General features: G+C 37.7%; 1 protein-coding gene across 1 annotated transcript in view; it reads left to right on the forward strand.

The window, feature by feature from the left end:
- RSPRY1 (ring finger and SPRY domain containing 1) overlaps nucleotides 1-25093 on the forward strand; it is a 40549-nt gene extending 15456 nt beyond the window's left edge. The window contains exons 5-17 of the mRNA XM_085315733.1: nucleotides 1796-1848; nucleotides 3346-3458; nucleotides 5847-5973; nucleotides 7497-7555; nucleotides 9501-9567; nucleotides 10358-10489; nucleotides 11758-11873; nucleotides 12693-12836; nucleotides 16037-16148; nucleotides 17160-17262; nucleotides 18822-18974; nucleotides 21098-21202; nucleotides 22176-25093. Coding sequence (XP_085171859.1) covers nucleotides 1796-1848; nucleotides 3346-3458; nucleotides 5847-5973; nucleotides 7497-7555; nucleotides 9501-9567; nucleotides 10358-10489; nucleotides 11758-11873; nucleotides 12693-12836; nucleotides 16037-16148; nucleotides 17160-17262; nucleotides 18822-18974; nucleotides 21098-21202; nucleotides 22176-22272 — 1381 coding nt within the window. The 3' untranslated portion in view covers nucleotides 22273-25093. The remainder of the gene's footprint in view (nucleotides 1-1795; nucleotides 1849-3345; nucleotides 3459-5846; nucleotides 5974-7496; nucleotides 7556-9500; nucleotides 9568-10357; nucleotides 10490-11757; nucleotides 11874-12692; nucleotides 12837-16036; nucleotides 16149-17159; nucleotides 17263-18821; nucleotides 18975-21097; nucleotides 21203-22175) is intronic.
- Nucleotides 25094-25623: the final 530 nt, after the last annotated feature.

Genomic DNA, 25623 nt, shown 5'->3' on the forward strand with positions numbered 1-25623 from the left:
GAATAAAATCAAAACTCAAATAAAACCATGGAAATAAGGGCCAGTTGGTAATATGGATTTCAGTTTGGTTGTAAAGCCCTGAAGAACAAAAGTTATCGGTGCAATAACAGAGTGCAAAAAAAAAAAAAAATCTATTGTGAAGTTTCTATCATGAAAGTTAATACCTGTGGACCTCTACTGGGATCCGCAATGAACAGTTGTTTTTCCTTTTTACTATTTTTTTTTTTGTATCAAATCTCAAAAACATGCTGGAAAACAACTTTTTTTTTTTCCTCCTTTCCCTTCTATCTAGAAGGAATTAAGTTTCATTCCCTGTCCTCACAGTAATTTTGCAGTTTTTACAAAGTGCTGCTCCACAAAGTATGAAATTGGAAAAATAACTTCTAGGTTTTTGTTTGGGATTTTTTTTTTCCTCCAAATATGAGAAAGATGGGTGCTAGCAGGGATGTTCAGATATTAAGTGGCTAAAACGGTACATTAGTGGCACAGGACTCTATTTTTCTCAGTCCTGATTCTGCTAACACCTACTGCTTATGAGGGAATTGGGAATCTTACATATCAAAACGTCCTTTTTTTTGTTTGGTTTTGTTTTGTTTTTCTTTCTTTTAATACTTTACATCCTTTCTATTGATGTAATTCTGCTTGCATCACTGTAATGCTTTTTCCTGCTGGTGAGATTAGTTTCCACAGGAAAGGCAAAGAGATTCTTGGCAGGGGTAAAAAAACATGATTTGTTTCAAATACTACAGCAATATGAAAATATAGAACTGTTTAATAGGGGATGTCAGTTTTTTGGTAAGAAGAGCATATATTTTTATCACGTGTTTTTCAGTCAAAACTGAGCCTATAATTAGGCTGTCCAGAGTAGGTGGCTATTTTAGCTGCATACTTAATCTGTTTTGAGATTTTCTAGAATTACTCTGAGTTTAAAATTTCCAGTTTGATTTCACGGGGTGTTACAGAAATTGGTTGTGGAATTTACATTTTTGTTCTAAGCCTGGGGTTAGTACAAATGCTGAAGTAGCACTAAATGAAGCGCTTAAAACATGCTGAACTGAAGGCGCATCGGCTTGCATAAGCTTTTTTTCTGGTCCTGAGGATGCTTACTGAACAGGAATTTGAGACCCTGCTTCAGAAACTCGCAATGGTAGAACCTGTTCAGAGCAGATGGTCTGGCCATAGGGTTCCTGCCTTTGCTCCAGCGAGCCAAATTGAAGAATTAGTCTGACTGAACTTTTTTCTTTTTGTGTTTGTAAATAGAATGGGGCTAAATATCTTCCGTTTAACTCCTTTAACTGCTTCCCGCAGCTCTCGTTAACGCGTTAGAAATCTGTGATGCTGTTAGGTGGCCTTTAGTTATATTTTATGTACAAACATTTTTCACAGAGAATTTCTAGGGGGGAAAAAGTTTAAGGTATTTCAATGATTTCTTCTTTATGTGCTGCTCCTTGTTCACTTCGTGATCTCTGAAATACTATGTCTTGTTACATACTATTGAGGAATTTTGCTAATGAACAGCACTAACCTTAAGTTTTATGTTTAGCTTTTAGACATGCAGATATGGATCACTGTGTCACTTATCAGCTATTGTAGATACTCAGATGTTGACTTTGAGCCAGAAAATGGYTCAAATCCTATCTGCATTTCAGATCTAAAAATTAGTAGTCTGCAGCCTAAGTAACTTCCTTTTGTTAAATACTTACTGGATTCATATCTGTCTGTGCATTATCATTTTATTTGGTGTATTATGTTGATAGTTGTACATCAATTTTGACCTGTGTAMTATCTCTTTCAGTGACCAGGAGCCTCCTTATTCAATGATCACGTTGCATGAAATGGCAGAAACAGGTATCAAGGCACTGTGCTGGGYGTTTCAGTTGTGACTGCAAAACAAAAGCAAAAAAAATCCTTCTTTTTGCTAAGAAAAATATGTGGCAGCTGTACATTGTGGCTTCCCGTAGCTCTAGTGATTTGGGATTTGAAACATGGTTCTGCACTTCAGAAGTTTCATAGAGCTCATTGCACTTCCTTAATTTTATTTGAACTCCCTTAAAGTTTGTATGCAAGCTCTGCAGAAGTGACCAGCTGATGGCCMAAAACACATTGTAATGATGTTAAACCATAAAGCCACAAAGAATGTCTTATTTGCAGTGGGGCAGAACTGACCCATATRCATAGGCATGGTTTAAACCCATGTGCTTCGAAAAGCGATGGCAGATTGTGCATRCGTTTTGTCTTGGATTTTGCTGTTCTTAGACCTCTACTTATTTGTGTTGGTATTGCTGGCCCTCTCCTTAACTTTTTCCTGCAGACTGCACTGTGATTGTACAGRGGCTGTTTTATCTCTGTTACAGTAGGAGAAAATCTCCCTACTCAAGACTATCAAATTCCTGGTTGAGGTGAATTTTTGTCTCTTTTAGTAGAGTTGGTATTTGTCCCAGAAAACGTATTTCCATATTAGAATAAGTTAACCAACCTGATTCAATATTACAGCTATTCAGTAAAATGTTTTTGAGTAATATGCTCATAAAACTCAAATGTCAGTGTTACCTGTTCACTTGCCATCGTTGGAGGAGCACTAAGTCTCTTCAACCTCACTCACTTGCCAGTATGCAGGTACAGACTCAAACCTTGTACAGACTCAAACCTTTATTTTCTCTTCTGGCAACTAAGGCAACTTCTTGTTGAACACCCAAATCTGTTTACATTATTAGTAGTTTATCTTTAACATCTTGCATATGAATCTTTGATTACCTACAAGCAGGAAACATTGTCTACTCATGAAATGATGAGAACTGTTGCTTATGAAAACTGTTGCTTATGAAAACAAATCTTCTTGACAAGACCAGACATGGAACAATTAGTGCAGTTCCATTGAGGTTGGTGTAACTAGAGGGAATTGAAGAAGGGTGCTTTGATTCCAGCTAGAAAACAAATTTCTTCAGTATTGTAGTTGTAGTATTTAACCCCTGGAGTTAGCCCCTGAATTTGGAGGACTATGCTGGTAAAATGTGCGTGTCCATTCTGGTCATGAGTGTTAACTTTATAATTTTAGTGGAAACTAAGTGATGGTCAGACTTGGGCAAGACTGTTCTCAAAAAGCTAAGATGCTTAGTGTTATCCAAGTGGTTGTGTATTTTTTTTTTCTTTCTCCTTGAAATTAAACTTCTAAGCTACTACAAACGAAGACATTGATGTAAAACATAAATATTTTTTTCCTAGTATCTGTAAACTAGCTGGGTTATTGTGATGATTGAAAGTTTAAATTTATATTTACCTATATATTTTGAACACTTCAAAATTGCAGTGCTCTTCTGAGTGTTATTTCTGTTTTGTGGTTGACAGATGAAGGCTGGTTGGAAGTTGTCCAATCTTTAATTAGAGTTATTCCATTAGAAGATCCACTGGGACCAGCTGTTATAACATTACTACTCGATGAATGTCCGCTGCCGACAAAGGTAAGTCTAAATAATACATTTTTCTCCTTGACCAAAATTCAGTCATTTGTAGTTGTCAGTGCCATGACAGCAGAAGACTGGGTGCTAGGTCAGAAAATGGGTGTAACTTGGAGTAATTTACAATGACTAGATATCCAGTTGCTACTTARTGAAAGAAGCACTGTAGAAAAAGTGGAAAAAATATGGTCTGTGGGGAGGAACTTGAGACCTTTGGTCTTTAGCTGTCCCCTTTGTTGCTCTTCTCTCTTGCTATGTAGTATTACGGCATTAAGTATTATGGCAACTTACTGTGTTATGCAGTAAGTGTGTATGGATGCTACAAAAGCAGCACAAGGTTAGAAGTTTTGTAAATGTGTAACTTTTGGAACTAGAGGAAGGAAGCTACAATTCTTCCCCTGCATAAGGCATGCAATACAAGCACAGGTATTAAGTGTAACAAATGACAGTTTTATTAAACTATAAACTATCTATATACAACTCTGGCAAATTCAAACACCTTTTTTTTTTTTTTTTTTTTACTGATGACTTGATTGGATCATGTTTCCAACTGAAAAACAGACTAATGTGTTCATGCTGTGTTGGTATATGCTTGTCATTATCTTATTTCATTAGGCATTGCTGGTGTCATTGTCGCTGCTATCATTTATGAACCTACTATGCTGCCAGTTTTAGTCTTCATTTTGCACTATCATGGATGTAAAAAACATGAGTAGTTTTTGTGTCTTGTGTAAACAGAGGAGTGGCTGGAGAATTAGGCAAACCCTATAACTAAAGCATTTTTTCCCTTCTAGGCCATTAATTAAAGTCTGGTGAGACTTTAGGCCAAGTTAAATGTTGTATGGCTGCCATGTAGACTGTGAAACAATCCTAAAAAGAAACCTATCACTAGAAATAGTAATAATTTTGCCTATCAAGAAGAAACCAGGAACTAGAGACCATTGTTAATGCCTCATACTAAGAGTGATACTGTAATTTTTGTTCAGCTAACCGGTGTACTCAGTAATCAAATGATTTTTTTTTTTCACTCTTGTTTAAATGCCTTAAATTTAAGGAGTAAGCTTTAAAATGGTTAACTTTAACAAGAGAGAAGGAATAAGATACCTGTTTTGGGACGTAGGTATTTTTCCTCTAATTTCTGTGTGATACAATGAGGGGCAAGGAGTTAGTCCTGAGATCTGCAGGTTTTGTGCAGCCTAGTGAAGTGTTCTGCTACTGTTCAATCTTTGCTTATTCAGGATAAGCTGAAGTTTTTGGTCGTGGGGTTTTAAGTGAGTGCCAAACTCCTGTTACAGCTGGAGAACAGTAGACCATATTCCATTTTCTGTTATGGTAGGCCATAGTCCATGAAGTGAAAATGGCAGTGCAGTAAACTCTGTTTATTCTATAAAATCTTAATTTAACTCAAAGTCCTTAATCTTTGTGACAGTTCTATTATTGGCTAAAGGCAGTATCAGAGTATGTCATCAGCCAAATTTTCATTAGGCTTTTCCATCCCGTGTCTCTGGCTCGGTCATCCTCTCTTCTCTGCTTTTTCTACTTAGTGTCCACCCTGTCCATCGGTTTTGCTTTTGCGGCGGTTCTTCTGGGAGCATAACTACTTTTCTATGTTATCTCTGTACAACTCTGAGTCTAATGCAGTGCAGTGATTTAAGTCTTGCTGAGAATGAGATTCAAAAAACATAYGAACATGCAACTTGAGTAATACTGTTTTTTTCCTCTCAAATGGCCTGCTGCAGTTTATATCTGAATCAGCTGAAATTTTCATAGAAGTCTGGGAAGTTGGGGGGCACTTGGAAATTGGTGGGGCCCCCTCCATTTTTTTTTTCTTCCCTCCCTCGCCTTTCCCTGTGGGGCAATGTTCTGGGGTTAATCCAGAGCCAGAGCACATGGTGGCTAAGTTTTAGATATGGAATATAGGCTTTTTTAAAAACAAAACAAACAAAAAAAAMCAACAAAAACTTTTTGACAGATTTCTCTTAATTCAAAATTTCAAAGTCTAATTTAGAATTTAGCACTTTTTTTTGGAGGAGGGGGAGTGAGTTTTCAGATACTTGAAACAGTGATTGAAATTAGGTGGCAGTTGTGCAATTGGTGCTGGTCTGTTACTGCTTTTGCCTGCTATTCAAGTCTTTTTACTATAAGTAGTTCATTCGTGTATGACCAAAAGTGTAATTTTAAATTTACAGTCCCTAGATACATTGAACTTCTTATCTTCTCACCTTATTATCTTCTTACCTTAAAAGATAACCATTCCTTGGTGTCTGTAATATATATGATGCTGCTTTTTAGTAATATGGTATAAAAATCGTTTCTTGCAATATATTGGATCAGGAGGGGTAAATCATATCCTTCAGTAATGTTGAAGAGATTTCTAATTTTGTTTTTTAGGATGCATTACAAAAGTTAACTGAAATACTAAATTTAAGTGGAGCTGCTGCTTGCCAGGATGCTTGTCACCCTGCCAAACATCGGAATACGACTGCAGTACTGGGCTGTTTAGCAGAGAAATTAGCAGGTGAGCAAGGGGAGCCTTCTGAAAGCTTGCATTTGACTCTGAAGTGCCTATTGCTTTAGCACTCTCTATGCAGACTAGCACAGAAATGTGCTCTTAAAACAGAGTAATGTTTTGCGTCGAGGAAAGACCTTGTCTGACTGGTGTGACCAAATCAATTGCTTGGTTAAAAGGTTAAAAGATTCAGTCATCTGGGACTAGCTTTGGTCTGAATCTGCTGATTTACAATTCCGGATGCTTGAAAAGATCAAATTGTTTTGATGTATGGTTGCCAAATTGAAATGTATACATTTGTGGAACAGTGTTTAGGCTTACAATATATGGCCTTAACACTGATTAATCAGTCTTTTCTCTAGGCCAAATTGGGTGGGTGAGAATTACTGAGAATACTTGGCTCTTTAGCCAGTAGGCAAGAATTATTAACTTAATATTCTTAGAGGCTGTATAGAAGGATAGAAGAAAGATGCTTTTTCCACTAGATGTGTAGTGTTGTGTGGTTGTTACCTGAAGAAATTTCCTCTGCTGTGTTACATTGCTGTATGTTCTTTTTAAGGTGACTTTTTTTTCTATAGATGTTTTTATTCGCTGTTATTTCTAGTATCCTGCTGGAAGCTTAATCTTAGTTTCCTTCTTGCCTATGTTCTTGCTTGTATCTAGTTTTTTGCTCTGTTTTCTGTCCACTTTCAGAAAAAGGGAGTGAGGCCAAAATGAATGTCTGCTATCACGGAATGGTTATTAAAAGCACAATTTCAGTATTTTTCTCACCTCCCCCCCCCACCATAAAAAAAAAAAAAAGTAAAGAACAAGTGAAAGAAGCATTTTTGTACTGTAATTCTTCTACCTTCTTGTTATAGCGAGTCTAAAATGGATTTTTGTGTTTTCTTTCCTCTTAGTGCCCTGGGAGCACATCTCGTTGTATAGGCTCAGGCAGCAGATCTGTTAACGTTGTCTTGGAGCTCATTTGAATTTGTTCAGCGTTCATAGATACCAGAGTTTGATTCCCTTTTATCTCTCTATTGATAAAACAGGCAGTATTTCAGGACATTTTYTAAGTGGCATCTTGCTATAGCTCAAAATTAGCTGCAAATTGTGTAAACTGTCATGTAGGCTATATTGGATACTACTGGTTTTGCTTATTTTGTGCTTTGATAAAGGGAGCTAGTCTTTATGCTTTGACTCTAGAAGTAGGTGGTTCTCCACTTTCTCCAAAGCTATATGGGCACAGAAATGTTAATCAGAGGCTGACAGAAGGATTCTTGCTTCAAAAACTCTAAAGTGGGACTGGAACTGTGTACTCACAACAAGTAAACTGAAAATGTTCATAACTTGGTAGTAACTGTGTAATTTGTGTAGCAAATATCTGACTTGTGGGAACAATGATTGATTGTTTTTTATAGTTCTGTTTTGTTGCAAAGTCTGTGTGCTTAGCTGTTCTTAAATTAATTGTCTTCAGATTAAAAGTTCTGTGCAAAGATGACAGTATGATTGTTCCTGTGGATGKATTTTAATTTTTAACGTTTTTGCAGGTCCTGCAAGTATAGGCTTACTCAGCCCAGGCATATTGGAATATTTACTTCATAGCTTGGTAAGTGTCTTAGTTCTCTTTGTATGTATAAATGCATGACAGTTACTCCCATTTTCTTGGAAAGCRGTGTCAGCTCATTAGAAAGAGGAAATACTTGTGTCATAATGCAGGTCTAGCTTTTATGCTTGTCTTTGAATAAAGTATCCTTTTTTTGATTGTTTTTAACACATCCTCTATTATATACTATCTGACAGTGGCCTAGACTAGGTGGACCTTTGTCCCTCAGGAACTATTTTTGTGTTAAAATTCTTATTAGTCAAACACTGAGAAGCAAATAACACAAATTATTTTTGGATTATTGTGAAAATTTAGGATCATGTTTCGTAAATACTGGTAACATAATAGAAAATTGACATTTAGTAAGTTCAGAGAGGCCTACTGAAAATATACCCCCAAAAACATTTGGGACCTTGTCTTTAACATAACCATGCTTTCTTGCATGTCGTAACAGAGCAGGCTGTCTATAGAAGTTTATATCTTTTCCTCATCCAACTAGCATGTTGCCTTAATTTCAAACTTCATTTAAACATTAGTGGAAAAGTTGATCATCTTAACAGGATAATTCCCGCTGCTACTGAATGCACTTGAACATCTTGAGGGAAATAGAAAGACTATACGTGAATATATTCAGGGGCTATTTTGTTGCTGCTGTGCAAGGTGAGAGAGCAAGTATTTTACGCTTCTTGGAAGAAATTTGGGAATTCATCAGACAGAACCAACCTCCATATTAATTTTTATATGATACTTCTTTACAAGTGTTAATTACTGTTAGGACAGACTGGAAACTGCATAGCTAGTCTAGGACATTTAAAAAGAAAAAAGGGGGAACTTCAAATATATAATTTTTAGTCAGTAATTCTCTATTATCAAATACAAGCTTTCTTTTTTCTCTGAAATAATATCAGATTATTTCTTTAAATTTGAAGTCCTCAGCACGCTCTCCTTTATTTTTTTTAATTTTACAGTAGAGGAATGAAGTTTCATGGAACATATTCTGAAAGTTGAGAGTTCTTTTGAAAAAATGGTTCTGCTCTTTGGTCTAGAAAAAAACAGGCTTTTATTCAGTGCTCTCGAGTCAGTGCTCAGGGCTGTTGACTTAAAAACATCAATTCTGATTTCACTTGTTAGGTCAGGAGCATCTCAAATGAAATAAACCCAGTTGCATAGGTCTGAGACTGGTGTGAGATGAAAAGATGGCCATTTTGAGGAGCCAGTCTAATGTGCCTGGTTGGTTGACTTTAAGTTATTTGCTATGAACTCTTGGGAGGTGGGAGGACTAAGCACATCCTAGTTGAGGTGTTATGTACTTGGTCTGTTAGTCATTCTTTAGATGCTAGAATTAATGTAAATGTATATTTTATGAAAGTATTCGTCGTCTTATCCCTTTTTCTTTCCTTTCCCCATGCCCTCCCACTGTCTGTATTGCCAGGCAACATCAGTGTCTCATTCTTGTATGGACAGGTTTGAGAATATAAGTTGCTATAGAATGAAACACTATTTTGTTAACTTGACTGAGAGAATTGGGTTTATTTAGCCTGGAGAAAGAATGTCAGGGGAAGATCTTATTGCTGTCTACAGCTGTCTAGTGGGAGGGTATGGAAAAGGCCCTTCAGGAAGGTGTACATTGATAGGATAAGAGGTAAAAGGCTCATGCTGTAAATGGAAAAATCTGTAGATAAAAGGGGAAAAAAGTCCATTGTGAAGGGTGGTAAAGTGTTAGACCATGGTTCCTGAGAGGCTGTGGGATCTCCACCCTTGGAGATGCTCGGATGGACGAGGCCCTGAGCAGCCTGGTTTACGTGAACTAGCTTTCAACAGGAGGRTGGACTAGGTGATCTTCAGAGATCCCTTTCAATGTAACGTATTCTATGACAGGCCAACAGCTTTTTCCTACGTGTCTGTGCCATGTATTTATTTAATAAATTTTCTTGCTGCCCATATTTAGAATTTCCAGTCCCATCCAACAGTGATGCTTTTTGCACTAATAGCCCTGGAGAAGTTTGCACAGACGAGTAAGTATCAGCCTTAACCATAAGAGCAATAGTATGGCTTCTACTGCGTGACTGCCATTTGCTTCATCTGTCTGCATTTGTTATGAAAGTGGGAAAGACTGGTTGATGGGAACATAGATGTGTTTTTGTTTTGTTTTGTTTTAAAAAAGCAGTATTATTTACAGGCAGGAAGAAATCTTTATTACTGCAGTGACACCTTCCCCCTCCTTAAAGCAAAACAAAACAAGCAAACAACTTCGAGACATTAGCTGAGGAGGACTGAAATTTTAGCAAGAAATTGCTGCATAAAGACTTATGACATGAGACCTTTGTCACTGAAAAAAATATTTATTAGAGTTGGAGAACAGCTATGATTGGGCATTGATAAGCATGAAGAAATAGTTGTTGCTCTAGTGACATTCCTACCCTCCCACCCTCAAACTCTTGAGAGATTTGCTGAAACTCGGTTCAGTCCTCCTCTGCTAGAAGTTGCTACATAAAGACTTACAACATGAGATCTTTGTCACTTAAAAAAAAACAAAAAACAAAAACAACAAAAAAAAAAAACCACTTTATTACGAAGAGATGGATGGAAATCAGCTATGATCCAAGTCTTTTGGAGATGTGGCTGCATAAAATGAAGTGGTGTATCTGAGTGCTAAGTAATTTCATATGCTTGCTTGTGAAAAGAACATCATGCTAAAGATGAAGTTTAAAAAAAAAATCTGTTGCATTTGTACAATACTTTTCTTTTTGACTGAACTTATCCTTAGTTTATAGCAGTTATTCTTTTTTTGCTCTTAAATTACAGGTGAAAATAAAATGACAGTTTCTGAATCGTGCATTAGTGACCAACTGATTTTGCTAGAGAAATGGACTGATAATCCAGACTATTTAAAACGCCAGGTTGGATTTTGTGCCCAGTGGAGTTTAGACAATCTGTGTAGGTATAACAAAGGGATGGATTAATTTTATTTTAAGAACTTCTTCAAAGAAACAGAACACTGCTTTGTGTTTTGATTTGTGTAAGCACTTATTGTAAATAAACCTGATTTGCATTTGTAATCACTCTCCAAAAAAAATACAGATTCATGTGTAACTGCGTGCCTTCTGTTCTGGAAAGGAAGTGGTTTGTTCTCTGCATTTGAGCTTCATTGAAAATTATTTGCACTGTGTCTCCAGTAACCCACATTTCAGCAGAAGTGATGAGTAGCTAGATCATACTAGCTCTGTCTCTGTGGAACAGCTGGATTACAGGCACACACAGTGCTGTCACTAGCTGTTAGCAGGATCTTACCTATGCCAGTAGCTCACAGTCACAAAAAATTATTAAACACTTGTTTAAAGTCGAGATATATTCTAGTGATTGAGAGTGAAGAGTAGATTGACAAGCGCTTTACTATATTTATCCTTTACGATAATTAACTGTCCCCAAATTCACTTGTTTAGCTGTAATTTGCAGGACCCAATAACATATCTAAGGGACCTGTAGTTTCTAATGCCTTTGAGTTAAATTTGGGTAATAAGTCTTGTTTGGCTTTATGTGGCCTACCATAAACTGGCTAAATCCAATGTTAGTAGTGCTTAGTAAACATCCAAAACTTTCTATGATGCTTTTATTGCTATATAAACTGGTCCTACGATAAGATCTCTGATTTATAAATTAACATGCTTATGTCAACAATCTGACACCTGGGAAGATTAATGCTTCTAGCCCTTTCCTGTGAAAGGGGGAAGAAGAAGAGAGGAAGAGCTTCTGTGGCTCACTTTAAGTTCATCACCTACCTGAAAATGTGTGGGTCAAAGCTTTGAATCCTTGCTTTCCCCTTGTCATTGCGTCCTTCCCCTACCTCCCAAATCTTTGCCACGAGTAATGGAGCAGGAAAACTCCACCCAACTAAATATATAAATATGATGATCAATCTTGAAAAAGTGTCATCTTGGTATGAACTTGCATGTCTTATGTTTGCCTGTGGGTTTCCTGAAAGCAGTAATTAGTCTGCAGAAGTGTAGATTGTGTTCTAATGTTTAGAAGATATTTAACATACACTGTTATTGTAAGTGATGCTGGTTTCATGCAGTCAAACTGTTGATAATTTATTTGGTTTTGCCAAAAATTAACTGTACCCTCAGACGACTGATTGCCACCAAATGAAATACTTAAAACTAAGTTTTGCAGCAGCAATAATTCAAACTAATTTTATTCTGCAGTTTTAAAAGAAGGCAGACAGCTTACATATGAGAAGGTTGACTTGACCAACATTAGGGCTATGCTGAACAGTAATGATGTCAGTGAATACCTTAAGATCTCACCGCGTGGATTAGAGGTAGGATGTCATTTCAATTTAAATCTTTTAAAAAGAAAAAAATTTGAAGAAAAAGACTAACTATTTTTGCTTGCTACATGTTCCTGTATTTCCTTAAAATTAATCAAAGCTTTCTGCCGATTTTGTGTAGAAAGTTTACTTTGTTTTAGAGTTGTAACACCACTGTACTAATCTCAATTCTAGAAGTGTTCACAGTAAAGTAACACCTGCATCTGTGCCCCAGAATTTCAGAAAAGTGCGGAGGATGCTTAAGAGTCAGCTGGCTTTTTGCTCATTTTGACTAAAATTGATCACAAAGTATTTTTGCTATTGCTGTTCCTGTCTACCCTTGAAAAGTCTGTAGCAGCAGGATTTCTACTTTTCCCCCCTCTTCAGCTTTAAGGTTGTGGGGTTTTCTTTTTTCTTTTTTTTTTCCCCTAAAACTTTGTTTCACTACTTCTAAATGCATTTTGATATAACGTTGAAAACCACTCTCTCCCTTTGTACTTAACAGGAATCTGATAATGATGAGTGACTTAAGTCTACCACCTTGGTTGTCTTAGTCTTTAAATCTTCAAACTGATTCCATCAGCTCTCTACTTTTTTGTGTTTGGCTTATCACTGAACATTTTCAATCTTGCCTATTTAGTAAAATGCCAGCTAGTTAGGATGTGACTATTTTGGCTTTAAAGAGAGGTCACTTTTTTCTGAAGTGACTCTTCACTTGCCTCTAAAATTGTGCTGGTATATTCTTATATGCAAGAAACTTGATCCCAGGGAGGAAGGAGCTTGTTTGAATGCTAGTTTGTAGAAACTTAATCTTTGCTTTGGTATTGGTAGGCTCGATGTGATGCTTCATCCTTTGAAAGTGTTAGATGTACGTTCTGTGTGGATTCTGGAATTTGGTACTATGAAGTTACAGTAATTACTTCGGGAGTGATGCAGATAGGATGGGCTACCAAAGACAGCAAGTTTCTCAACCATGTGAGTACATGTAATGTAACTTAAATACTCTACTTACAACATCTATGAAAATAGCTGTGATTATTCTGTGGCAAAAACTGAACACCTCTATCTTTCCCTCATTTTTTTTTCTATACTTCTGAGAGGTTATTTTTGGTGAACTTAGTGGTATAGGGAAAAGTACTGAATTGTCAGTGCTGCAGACTGACACTGTTCACAAAAGTATTGCATAGCTGCTAGCAGTGACAGCTTTTGTTGTCTAGATGCCTCTGTCTGTTTAGGGGAAATGTCTTATTTCTCTTTTTGGAAACTCTTTAGACTGCAGATAAGGGCAGTGGTTACTATCTGTGTTGTTTTTATGAAGTCAACAGGAGCTCCCTGAAATCTAGCAGATTATCACGCAATCAGTCTTGTCTTTGTTCTGATAATACAAAATGAATACCTCTGTCTTCCTTTGCAGTTTGCTTAGCTCTCTCTCTCATGCAATTAACTTTGTATCTTATTCTTGATTCTAAGTATTCTTCTTGCAAGCTTACTCTTAAAATTACATACCTATTAGCATTAAGCATAAAGTGCCATGTGGACACAAAGTCTAAACCTGTAGTCAAAGCATAATCTCAAATGCTGTGATGTCATTAGGACTCTTTATTCGTTTCCCGTCTGGATAAATCACGGCAAAATGTACTAGGAGATATACGCTTAAGATCTGGGGTTGTCTGTTGTTGTTAGGGATGATTTGCACTTAATACTTCAGAAGAAGCGAAGATTTCAGTGTCCACTAAGTTGATATAAATGGAAAGTTAAGTCTGAAGGGTTTTTTTTAATCTTTACATTGCTCAGTACTCCAGTCCAAAGGCCAGCAAATACCACAAAGCAGGAGACACTGAAGATTGTCTTGTTTCCACATATGTATTTTTGAAATTGAAAGTCAGTGTTTGGCATGGTGTCTCTTCTACCCTTTAAAGTTGTGTCTGTGTGTGTGTATCTATGTATCTGCATGTATGTGCATATGTGGATGGAGAGGGGTGTGAGTACAGATGTAAAAGCTGCCAAATACACTCAGTCTGTGAATTTCTCAAAACTCAGATAAATAGCACTTGGTAATTTCATTAGAAATTCTTCGTAAGTAGTTGGTCACTTCACTCTTAATCATAAGCCAATGTCTTGCCAGTTGTGCTAGATTATTAAATCAAATCTGCAAAAACTTTTTATTAGATGAAGGAAAGTTCTTTCATGTTTTTCATTAAACTCTTTGGTTAGTCTTTTCACTGTTAATGTAGAGTTCTGAATTTTTAAATCTTCATGGTAGTTCTGTATGGCTGTTTTAAACTCAGTATGCTGTAGCATATGTGCTTGTGTACTTCCATGACTTGTGTACTTCCATGATACTGAGAAAATGTAGTGACTACTACCCAAAAAACTAGTCTGCTTCAAAAACTGAAGAACACTGATGTCTGTCTTCATGACTCCAGGTTGCATGATGAGGGCTTTCCGTATTATCAGCCTTCCAAGCTTGGCCGTCTACAAGTTCAGTACTGTGCAGGATGGCAAAGGGCCTAAGCCTACTGCCACCGACTAGAATGGAAATACAGGGCTGGGATTTTAGGTTGATGTTTTAACTGGCTGAACTGGAGTAAAAAATACACCTTGAGCTCTTCTGTATTGTTGTAGTTGTGTAGTTTCCTGTTTCTGCTTGCAGCTTACTATAGGAGAAAGATTTTCCTTTAAMTGCAGAGAAAAGCGGGTAAAACTGCTCATTTCCGACTACTATAGAAAAATATTCCACAGCTGGCTCAAAAGCAGAACCTAATGTGAAGATAAGCCAATTATAGACATAAAAGTAAGTATGGTGATGGTGAGGGAGGTGGAAAAGAAACATGCCTAGGAGAGGAAAGGAACATCCATGGCAAGAAATGCAACAGGAATGGGAGAGCAGGCTTTTTCAATATCTGATTTAAGTTTTTCTGCTGAGTTTCTTCCCTCCATTCACTTAAGTCACATTCTCCTCTGTCAATGTATAACATATCTCTGTGTCATTTATGAAGTCCAGTCTCAATCTCTAGCATGGAATTGCAAGCACAATTTAAAAAAAAGAACCAAACAACCCAGAGACCTGTCCTGAGCACAGGCATTGCTCATGTTGACTATAGTGGAAACAGTTTGAAATAAGTTGTGGTTGTGTCTGCCTTTAGCATACTAAGAGGCTTAAAAGATTTTAGCCACTTACATGCACAGCAAGYGCCTTAACGGTGTTTTTTGTCTGTGCATTTTTTTTGTTTGTGCTTCCTGTACATGGTATGAAAATAGGAGAGGTCACATCTGAGCTGTGCGATTCTTGTGTTGCTACAGTTGTTTTATTGGTGGGTAAATACTGCGTGTATATGTGTTCGTAAGGTTTCTACAAGGAATATGGGGTGGACTTTTCCACTGATTTTTGTCATTCGTCTATTGATGTAACTATTTACAGCATGTAACAAAAAGACAAATAGTCCTACATATAGCATTGTACTCTCATTAGCTGGACTTAATTTTAATTTAGGAGATCTGAGACTTGTGTGATCAGACACTGACTAGTGTTTGCACTACAAACAAACCATATTGAGCATGGCAAAGCTRTATTCCATAATGCTTTGGGGTTTCTCATTTGGGCTCTCCTACGTGATGGGTTCTTCTTCCACTCTGCAATTTTGAATAACTTGTATTTTTTGTGGTACATTGGGACTACTGCTTGGTAACGCTCTTGCAGATTGAGTGAGACTGTCACTGAAAAGGACACCATAGGTACAAATTTAGTGAAGAGTGTGGGACTGTTCTCTTTTTGTGTGTTGTATTTTCTGGTGACACTTAGATAACTTGTTGGGGAACACGTTTGCTGCTGGGACTTGAAGATAAGACAGTTGTTACACTTCCTGCGTTGTCTTTTAAACTTCAAACATTAACATTGAGATTTTAAATATATGGTCAAATTTAGTAGGCAAAAATGATTTGAGCTCACAGAAAACAAAACCTACTTTTTAGATAATGTCCCCTTTTTCCTCTCCTCACCTCCATCAAATGTCTTTTGATGTGAAAATGAAATGAAGACTAGTTTGAAAAAGGACCTTAAAGGAGAGGTGGGAAATATTACTTTTGGATGAATGGTTTAATTGAATAAAAATAGACTTTAGCCCTTCTGTGTGAGGGACGGCTGCAAACTGAAATTCTTCCTTTTTTYTCTAAAGGAAGGTTATGGCATCGGGGACGATGAATACTCCTGCGCATATGATGGCTGCCGGCAGCTGATTTGGTATAACGCCAGAAGTAAACCGCACTCTCATCCCTGTTGGAAAGAAGGTATCTAGTCCATTGCTAGTGTTTTATCCTAGCTGGATTTCTGCACAAGACTTTTCCTCTTGCAGGCATCCAGAATACTTTGTTAGTAGGTGTGGATGAAGCAGTTGCCTAATCGTAGTGATACTAAAAGTTTAATAATTATTGTGTCTTTATTTGCATTTGATGCAGTAAACTGAGCACTACTCTCTTGTTTCACAATGTATGGAAAAAAAGTCTTTTTATTGTCCTTTTTTTTTTTTTTTTCATAGGCAGAGTACAAATCATAGTACCAATTAAAGTTGCTGGACATCTTTCATCATAATACTTTTTCAGCTATTTGTAGTCTTACAGCTGTATTGAAATGTTCCTTGGTGGGTGTCTGCCTTCAGCTGAAATTATTTTAGAGGAGGGAAAAAAAAACTTGTTTGCAGATCATGGTTAAAGGGGAGTGGCACTGTCTTACTTAAATTCTTGGATAACTACTTGGACAGCAAAGATACGTTCTTTATCTCAGATTTTAAATGTTGGTAGGAGGGTAGAAGTTATATGTGTATGCAATGCTTGTGTGCACTGTATCGCCTTCTCTTCTATTAAAAATCTCTCCAAGTCTGGCTAAAGTAACACCTAATTTTAAGCAAGCAGGGAAGAGGGGTGCAAAAAGACTATTTGTACAAGCATGTTAAAACGTTCTCACACTCCTGAAATATGTTCTTCAGATATCTGCAGTGGGTGTTAAATAAGCAGGGAGAAAGATGAAGGAAGAAAGCTTTCTCTGTCTTCAGCTAACAATCTGCAGAACATTCGCACATATGTGATATTAATGCTCTAGCAATCTAAAATATTTTTTTATTATTTTGTCTTGCTTTTTTTGTCTAGTTACTATCTGTTTCACTGTTTCTTCCTCTATGCTTTTTCAAACAGTTCCTTCTTAATGAGACAACTCATAGTGTGATATGCAGTTCTTAAAAATAATAACGTTTCAGCTATTTATATTCAACATGACTGAAATCTTTATCTTTTTTTGTACATAAGGAGACACAATAGGATTTCTACTAGATTTGCAAGAAAAGCAAATGATATTCTATTTAAATGGAAACCAGCTTCCTGCTGAGAAACAAGTATTTTCATCTGCTGTGTAAGTATGTGCTCATTTGGAAGGACTATAACTTGTATGGATAATAGATCTAATTGTATGAAAATGTTTCTCATTTGAAATGTAAACTGATATTTGCTTGCCATAAATACCATCATTAAGCAGACCTCCCTATTGAAAGTTTCTTAGAAATCAGCAACTAGAGTATCATTTTGCAACTGGATTTCAGGGCCCAGAGTAAATACCTGATAGCTTCCAAAGGTAAGTTCAACTTGGTGCTTTCTGTGTCACACTAGAACATCACCAAAATACAGTGTGGTTGTAGCAAAGATGAACAAATTCCTAGCAGTGCTTGAGGAACTTTAGATCTTTTCAAAGAAAAATGCCTCAGTCTTGCAAATTTTGAACTGTATATTAACTTGCTGTAGTGGGGCTAGTTCCTGAAGTAGTATATTGAGTATTTGTAGGAGGATGGGTCTGAAAGCACTACAGAAAGGTATTAGGYTTTATTGTTCTACCTCCTGTTAAAACTAACACCTGGCTAATTCCTCTGATTCTCATGGAAAAGTTCAGTCTTTTAGCTCTGAGAAAATAAGCTGATGATAAACTTCAGAGGCTTCCTGTGCAGCTTAATTAAAAAATACAGTACTTAGCACAGTAATATTCATTTACTAATAATTTTGTTCATGTTTTCTCCTTAAAATGAAGTTCATGATGCAGTCAAAACAGTAGTACAGTTTAAAGTGTTGTGGAATATTTTAACCATTTAATTTGTAGTACCCTCCCCACTTCGTGTGAAGCACATAGTCTATATGCTTAACAGATTCTGTTATTCTGTCAGAATTTAACTCAGTGTATTATTCATATTATTCAGCTTGGATCCTCTCTGTAAATAATACTGAAAGAGATGATAGTTGTGGTGTTTCTGGAAGGTGTCTGTATGGCTGTGAAGAAAAGATAGCTGTATGGAGGTAATCTTGTAAGGGCAAGGAGAAGCAGATGGGCATTGTCCTAATAGAGCGCTCAGACCTGAATTCATCTTGCACACGTTCAACATGTGTACACCAGATTTGCTGTATGTTCCCCAGATTTGTGCCTAGTCACATAAGAGAGCAGGAGCAGGAGTGCTGGGCATGTAAGTGTCACACACAGTTGACACTGCTCCTGAAAACTCTACTAAACAGCAATTGTGTGGAAGATTTTTTTTTTCTCTCAAATTCCAGTGCTGAAGGAGGTATCTGAGCTGATCAGTGTAAAGAGGATTGTGTTGTGGACTATTCAGATGTATGTATTTGCTCTTAGTATGACTAATCCTAGCTGTAGAGTGTGCAGACTTTCATTGATTGACTCAGTAGTAAATTCGGATAAATTCTGATCGTGAATTCAGAAGTTAAGAGCTAAACAAGGAATGGATGTGCACCTGAAACTGGGTGTGTTTCTGCTTTTCTCCTAGTTAGCTTTAGCTGCATGTTCATGCTGAAGAAACTTATCCCTTTGTCTCAGGGCATATTTTTATCTCATAATAGAAATGCTAAGTCTGGAGAGCTCTCTTACTGCTTTAAGTCATCCTAAAATATTTTTGTTTGTTTTTTATACCACAGATCTGGCTTTTTTGCTGCAGCTAGTTTCATGTCCTATCAACAATGTGAGTTCAACTTTGGGGCAAAACCTTTCAAGTATCCACCCTCAGTCAAATTTAGCACCTTTAATGATTATGCTTTTCTGACAGCAGAAGAGAAAATAATTTTGCCAAGGTAATTCTTCTGTCTGGTTTGAGTGTGTTTGCATGTAGAGAAGTAATATGCTTTGTTTCTTGGTTATGTAGTCTTAAGCAAAGTTACTGTTGATGATACCACTTCTCCATATTCAGAAAAGGATTGGACTGTAGACCCTGGTACAACATAACTGGGTAGGACAGGAGATATATGACCAAACTCCATTAAATTCAAATAATTGTCTGCAATATTAAACTAAATTAATTTCAATTAGCACTGTGACAGTAAAATGCCTGTAATAAAAATGCCTCATGCCTTGTAAGAATTTTAAGTTGATTGAGGAGGAGTAGTTTTAATTTTAAAACGATATCTCTGTTAAAAATTGACCCATTTCTGATGTTGGCAAAGTAGAAGTACTGAGTGATTTTGAAACTTGAAGTTATTCTTCTTTGCAGATGAAAGCCCCCCCCCATTTGTGAATGATACTATGAACAAAGATTATTCAAACTTAGAACAGCTTACCCACCTAAATGTAAATCAAGTCAAATGAAAACTGAACCTTCTGTTGGTTTGGGGTAAATTTTTCTTGAATTCTGAATTTCTGGCAGGAATTAAATTTACCAGCTTTTTTGTTTTAGTCTATTAGTAATAGAATAACTTTCTGGTATATTGTGTCATTATCTTGCTACTGTTTGCCGAAAAAATTCTGATGAACTACTTGTACCTATATTTCCAACTCTCCCCGAGTGTGACCTTAGAAGTCTAGACTCTCTAGAGTGATGCTGATGTGTATGATTGAAGTAATCTTTTGTTGCTTCTAATTAAGCTTTTCTTTTTTTCCTTGGAGGTGAGTATCTCTGACTACAATAAAATTAACCAAGATTAGTTTTGAAAAATCTAGCTGCTCATTCAAGTGGATTAGGTATTTAAGTGGCCTCAGTGAGGGGAAGGGAAAAAAAATTGTTGGATCTACTGAATTGCATTTTGGCAGAGCTTGAGACTCATTATACTGAATTCATGCAACGTGAAAATCAAATCCAACCTGCAAGGCTATTTTGCAGTTCTTTATAGCCACAGTGATTATACCTGCTTGTGACTGAAGGTGCTATGAGTGAGGGCTTTTCTTTGTATGGAAGACCTGACTTAATCCCTTGAGATGATCTGTTAATCATCATCCTTGGTCAGCCCTTTGTTCAAATAAAGTGTTCTTCTATCTTAGTTTCATGCATTAGCTGAGAGTTTTTGCAGTTTTTAGCTGTGTGCTAAAAAGAGCTGATGATCAGATGTGATTGGTATTGATCTCACTCTGGCCCTAGACTCGCTGTGGTTAAGCAGTAGCTGTGAGAGCTCTTCTTTGTGCCAAAAGCTGCAGAGACAAACTAGAAGAAATTGGCTTCCTTTTGATGTCTGACTGGAGAAATTTTGTCCTCCTGGGTTAGAGCCTATTTAATATGAGATAGCACTGAAAGAATCCATTCAGAGTTGGATACTATTGCTCTTTGTGTATACAAGGATTATCCCTGCCCTACAATCCAAACTGTCTGGAAACTATAAATTAAATCAAAAGATTACTTTGATCTTAAAGGTGATAGAAAAAAAGGGCCTAAGTAGATCCTAGTTATCCATCACAGGAGTTACTGTATTCTTATGCAGAGTTGTGCTGAATAGAATGCATTTAGTCAAGACATAGTCTGGGCTAGATATTTCAACTTACCATTAAACATTTCTGACACGTAGCATATTTGTTTCATATTCAGAATGTGAAATTTCACAATTAGTGTGGGATTTCTACTCATTTATCCTGCTATCACTTTTTGGTCAGAAATATCATGTAGTCTTATTTCTTCCTTAAAACTATTTGACTAAAAATTACATTCTTCATGATCTGAACTCTATTATATGTATGATTTTTATGCTTGAACTGTTCTCGAGCCTCCTTTTTATAAAAGACAGAGAATACAGTGCAGGAAGTCAAAAACGATTCTGAACATCTTGGCATGTTTTAAGCTTTTTCTGTGGGATGTTTTTAATTGATGTTTATCAGTACTCATGTTGAGTTGCACAGGCAAGTGCTGCAGTGGTCTGAAGCAGTACTCTAGAGTACTTACGAATCTATAGTTTTAAGTGTAATGTGAAAGCAAGGATGGTCTCTCTTTCTTCAGACACAGACGCCTGGCTTTGCTGAAGCAAGTGAGTATCCGAGAGAACTGCTGCACGCTTTGCTGTGATGAGATAGCAGACACAGAACTCAGGCCGTGTGGACACAGGTAAATTAATTTTTTTTTTWAAAAAAAGAGAGAATATGTTTGTGTTTGACATTGAGCTTAAGCAAGATCAGACACAGTCCTTGCTTATTTTGAGCAACTACAGCCTACAGAAAATGCTCCATCCTTTAAGGATGTGAAAAATACAGGCTAAATGTAGTAGCGGCACTCTTCCCCCTCCATGTCACTCTTGAGCAGATTTAATCCCTAAATGTGTTTCAGTGTTTGGGGGGAAGGGAGGCATGAAGGGGAGAGTACTGTGGCTAAGCGCATATGCTATCCCTGGGCTTCCAAGTCTAAGTCCGTGGTCTCAAGGGTGTTGCTGATGAATGCTTGCTTGGTAATTGTGCTGTAAAATCCAGAACATCTGAGAACAAAAAATTGAATATATATTCAAGTACTCAAAAAATATTCAATAAATGGGTTATCTCAAGTCACAGATTTTGCTGAGAACTAAGAATGGGACACCAATTGAAGTGATACCATAATACCCTTTTCCTGCACTGAAGTAGCCCACTAAGAAACAAATTCAGTTAAGTCCAGTTCCACAGTGTTTCTCAGAGCACTAACAGAAGTCTTGCAGTGGGTCTTCTGTCTGCCTGCCACAAAGTTAAAAGGAGAACAAGTATGCCCAGTATGGCTCAACACAAAGTCAGGACAGAATTGCACAGGCTGTTGGGACTGTTGTTTTCCAAACCAGAGTGAATGTTAAGATTAACACACATATGCAAGTGTAATCCTGACTGACTGCCCAGCAGTTTTAGTCGGTAAGATGCTGAGCAGCAGGAGTTCCTCTAAAAAGCCTGKGTATCCACAACACCTGACTTGGCAATTTCTAATCTCCACACTGAAGATTCTTATCTTGAGTRTTTTGCTAGCAGGCTGGATAACTTGCTTAGTGTCTGGATTTTTTTTWWTTTTTATTTTTTATTTTGTAAGTTCAGGCTTTAACTGCGCTTTTTTCCTTCCCATTCAGTGACCTGTGCATGGAATGTGCCTTGCAACTGGAGACCTGCCCATTGTGTCGACAGGAAATACAAACTAGAGTCAGACAGATCTCTCACATTTCATGACACACGTGGAGAAATATCAGAGACTTGTTTTTAATGATCTCCATCCAATACTGAAGGGGGAAGATATCTCTTAATCAATCTTTATGCACATAGAACCATAGCCACGGCCAGATTTCATGCTAAACTGTAGTCTGTTTATCTTAAAAATGAAATCTTTAATAAGCTATTTCAAGTTGCCAGCAACAAGAACTGGTCTGAACAGTAATGAAAGCTGGTAGTTCAGTGCGTTATGGCTATTGGTTATCTCCAAGCAAGACCACAGGAGAGTGTCTCTTTTCCTCCCCCCTTCCTTCTCGCCTGTCACAAGTGCTGAAAGAATTTGCACTGGAAGTACAGATACAATGCGTTTAAAAACAAAAACAAAAAAAACAAAAAAAAACAAAAAAAACAAAAAAAAAGAAAGAAAGAAAGAAAAAGAAATCTCCTAGAACAGGGCCATTCTGTCTTGTGCTCGATAGTCTCTATTTTTGGCAGAAATCAGTATACTAAAAAAGAATGCCAATGTTTCTTGTTTCATGTAGCCTCCTGCTGGTCAGAGACTCTGTATTTTCAGACAGTGGATATTAAACTGCTCAAAGACTTAATCTGTACACAAACTGATTTGAAAAGCCAGTGTGGAGACTGTAGAGAAATTCACATTTTTTAACAACTTGGTGATTCCAAAGAATGTTCTGATTTGTTTTTAAACGTTAAAAGATTGGCGGTATTTTCAAGTACATACTGTTTCTGATGCTTTTAACTTCAGTACCCACATTTTTTTTGTGAGGATATAATTTTCAGGAAGTTTTCTTAACTAATTGTAATGCTGGACTGGAATTAGTTTGATATTCTGGGTATTTTTTTAAGGTATCATCAATCATTTTTTAATCAGTATTGTTTTTGAAAGTTACGTTCACTGAAAATATTGAGCTATCTTAAAAGACTGAAGAATTCTCAGCCAGTTTATTTAAAAGGAAAAAAAAAGAAAAAAAGTTATTGGATAGCAAGTTCAGGCCTCTTCTTAACTCTTAAGATATGCACCTTGCTTGCCACGTGTTGGTCCTGCTCTGAGCAGGTTTGGGGCCACACCTTGTTTCTGGTAGAGGTCATTTAGTGGGAATCTCTGCTCCACTTCAGTTATACATTTGTGACATTCATGTGTTAAGGATGCGTTTCAGCAGGCAGCTTTTGACTGTTTTACTAGGTTTCTATATGGAATCAGATTCACATCTGGTGTCAGTTAGAGAAGTAGTGCTAAAGTCAGTGGAGTTATGCTTATTTTGCACCAACTGAGGATATGACTCGGTCTCTTCCAAGATTTGTACAGTTTGTTTTTCTTTTTCTTTTTTAATTTTTTTTAAAAGCATCTGGATATATAGTAGAACTCTGCTAATTCACACACAACTTGCACCAAAAGCATCCCACGTCTTGGCAATGATTCCACAGCAGAGGCCATTGTAGTGAATTTTCATGCTGTGATGTATTTCTTTTTTTCATTGTCTTTATTGTACTAGTAAAGTATCAAGTATTAACAAAGTAAAGCTGAGGGCTGACTGTTCATGTGGAGCACTCTTATTTCCTGCTGAGCGCTCCTGTTTCCTACTGACCTAAGTAGGAGCAAAGAGCACTGTGCACAGATTTTAGAATCAAGCCTGTTAGCAACTGCTTTCATGTTTTGCTAACTGAAGGGTGCTGAATTTCAAGAATAAAATAAATCTCCAGTGAGCCTCTGAAGTAAACTGTGTGAACTAGGAAAGTTCTGTGAATCACTTTCATGTTGACTGAATCAAAAATGGTGTCATGTTTAGTCTTTTTGCTAAAATGTGAATTCTCTTCCACCTTGGATGCCTGTTTTGATTAAAGTCACAATGGCAAATCCATGCCACAAGGACTTCATTTCCTCATTGACTGGATTTTACTAGATTTCGGTGTATCCCACGTTGCTAGTCAAGGCCGAGTCCCTTTCGGCTGGGTGCTGAATGAGCAAACGTGTAAATGTTGTCGCTGCCACAAGATTCATAGAATTTCAGAATCATTTAAAATCAGAGTTTTAATGCTTCTGAATGTTATCCCTTAAGGTGCAAAGTACAAAGATACCAACCATGCTTTAGGGAAGAAGTGGGACAGATCCATTTGGAACTCTGCCTTAACAGATCCTAATAACTTCAGGGTTTTGGTTTCCTTGGCCAAGATTAACTGAGCTAAAATTTTCAAAAGTGCCTAAGACTCCTGATTCATATCAGCGGTGGTATGAGATTAAGCTCTTACGGCTCAGGTCCACAAAGGCCTTCAGGTGCATGGTGTTCCACTGAAACCTAGGGCACCCGAGACCCCTAGACGCCTTTGTGGATATGGGACTAAGTGCCTGTGTTTTTTGTTGGAAAAAGATGTGAATGTTTTGGAGAACTTTGCCCTGGATCATCTTCCATACAGCTGGCGCAGCGTGGAGGAAGGCAGYGGTGCAGGAGGAAGCCCATGGGCGCGTGCTGCCCCTTCTGAGCCTCGTCACCATGCCAGTCCTTAGCTGGTGCAGAGACCTGTCTTGTTCGTTTCACAAACTGAAAGACTGTACGATTCAGCTGGCTTCTTACTGCAAATCAGGATGGGAATGTCTTTGTAAAGCAGGCCCGGGTGCGCACTCGAGCGGACGCAGGGCTTGCTCGTTGAGACTGGTGCAGCGACATGTCGGCCCCTGCCTGCTCTGCCCTTCCTTGAAGACCCGTGGGCTCGGGAAGGAAGATCGTGGCTTCGCAGACCTGCAGGTGGGAAACCCGAGCAACAGAGAAGGGGAAAGGAACTGTAGTCAAGTCGTTCATTTAAAAATAAAATGTATTGATGACTATTTTTTTTTCTTTTGTTCTTCAGTTCTTTTACTTGACCTCAGTTTTCAAGAGAAGTAGAAACTTCTAAGAGCCGAAAGGGTGAGGAGGGCAACCTGTGGAAGTGTAGGGTGTCCTTCCTAGACGAAGGTAGTCAAGGAGAGAGCCGCGCACACCCAACGCGTTTCCCGACGGAAAGGAGCTCTGTGCCCTGCGGCTATTGTAAGCTTTCATGCAAGCTAAGTTTATGAGCCTGTGGAATGCTGCCTTAGATTTACAAGCAGCTGCCTGGATCGGTGGCTGCAATGGTGCCAGCGTTGAGCTCGCCGGGCTGGCCCTGTTTCGCCACCTCCTCGCAGCCAAGCGCCCTGCGGCCCCCCGCTTCTCTGTGAGGGGAGACCGGCACCAGAAATGGCCGCGGGGGGCGATTTTTTACGTGCGTCCTAAGGAGGTGTGTAAGTGCGCGCGCGTGTATATATATATTTTCTATTATTCTTATTTTCTTCGTGGGATGGTCTTTGATGCCTGGTCCTCTAACTCGGGCCGCGCCAGC

Source organism: Rhea americana, unplaced genomic scaffold, assembly GCF_003343005.1.
Source record: "Rhea americana isolate MKP2758 unplaced genomic scaffold, rheAme1 scaffold_438, whole genome shotgun sequence".
In the NCBI taxonomy this organism is placed as follows: Eukaryota; Metazoa; Chordata; class Aves; order Rheiformes; family Rheidae; genus Rhea; species Rhea americana.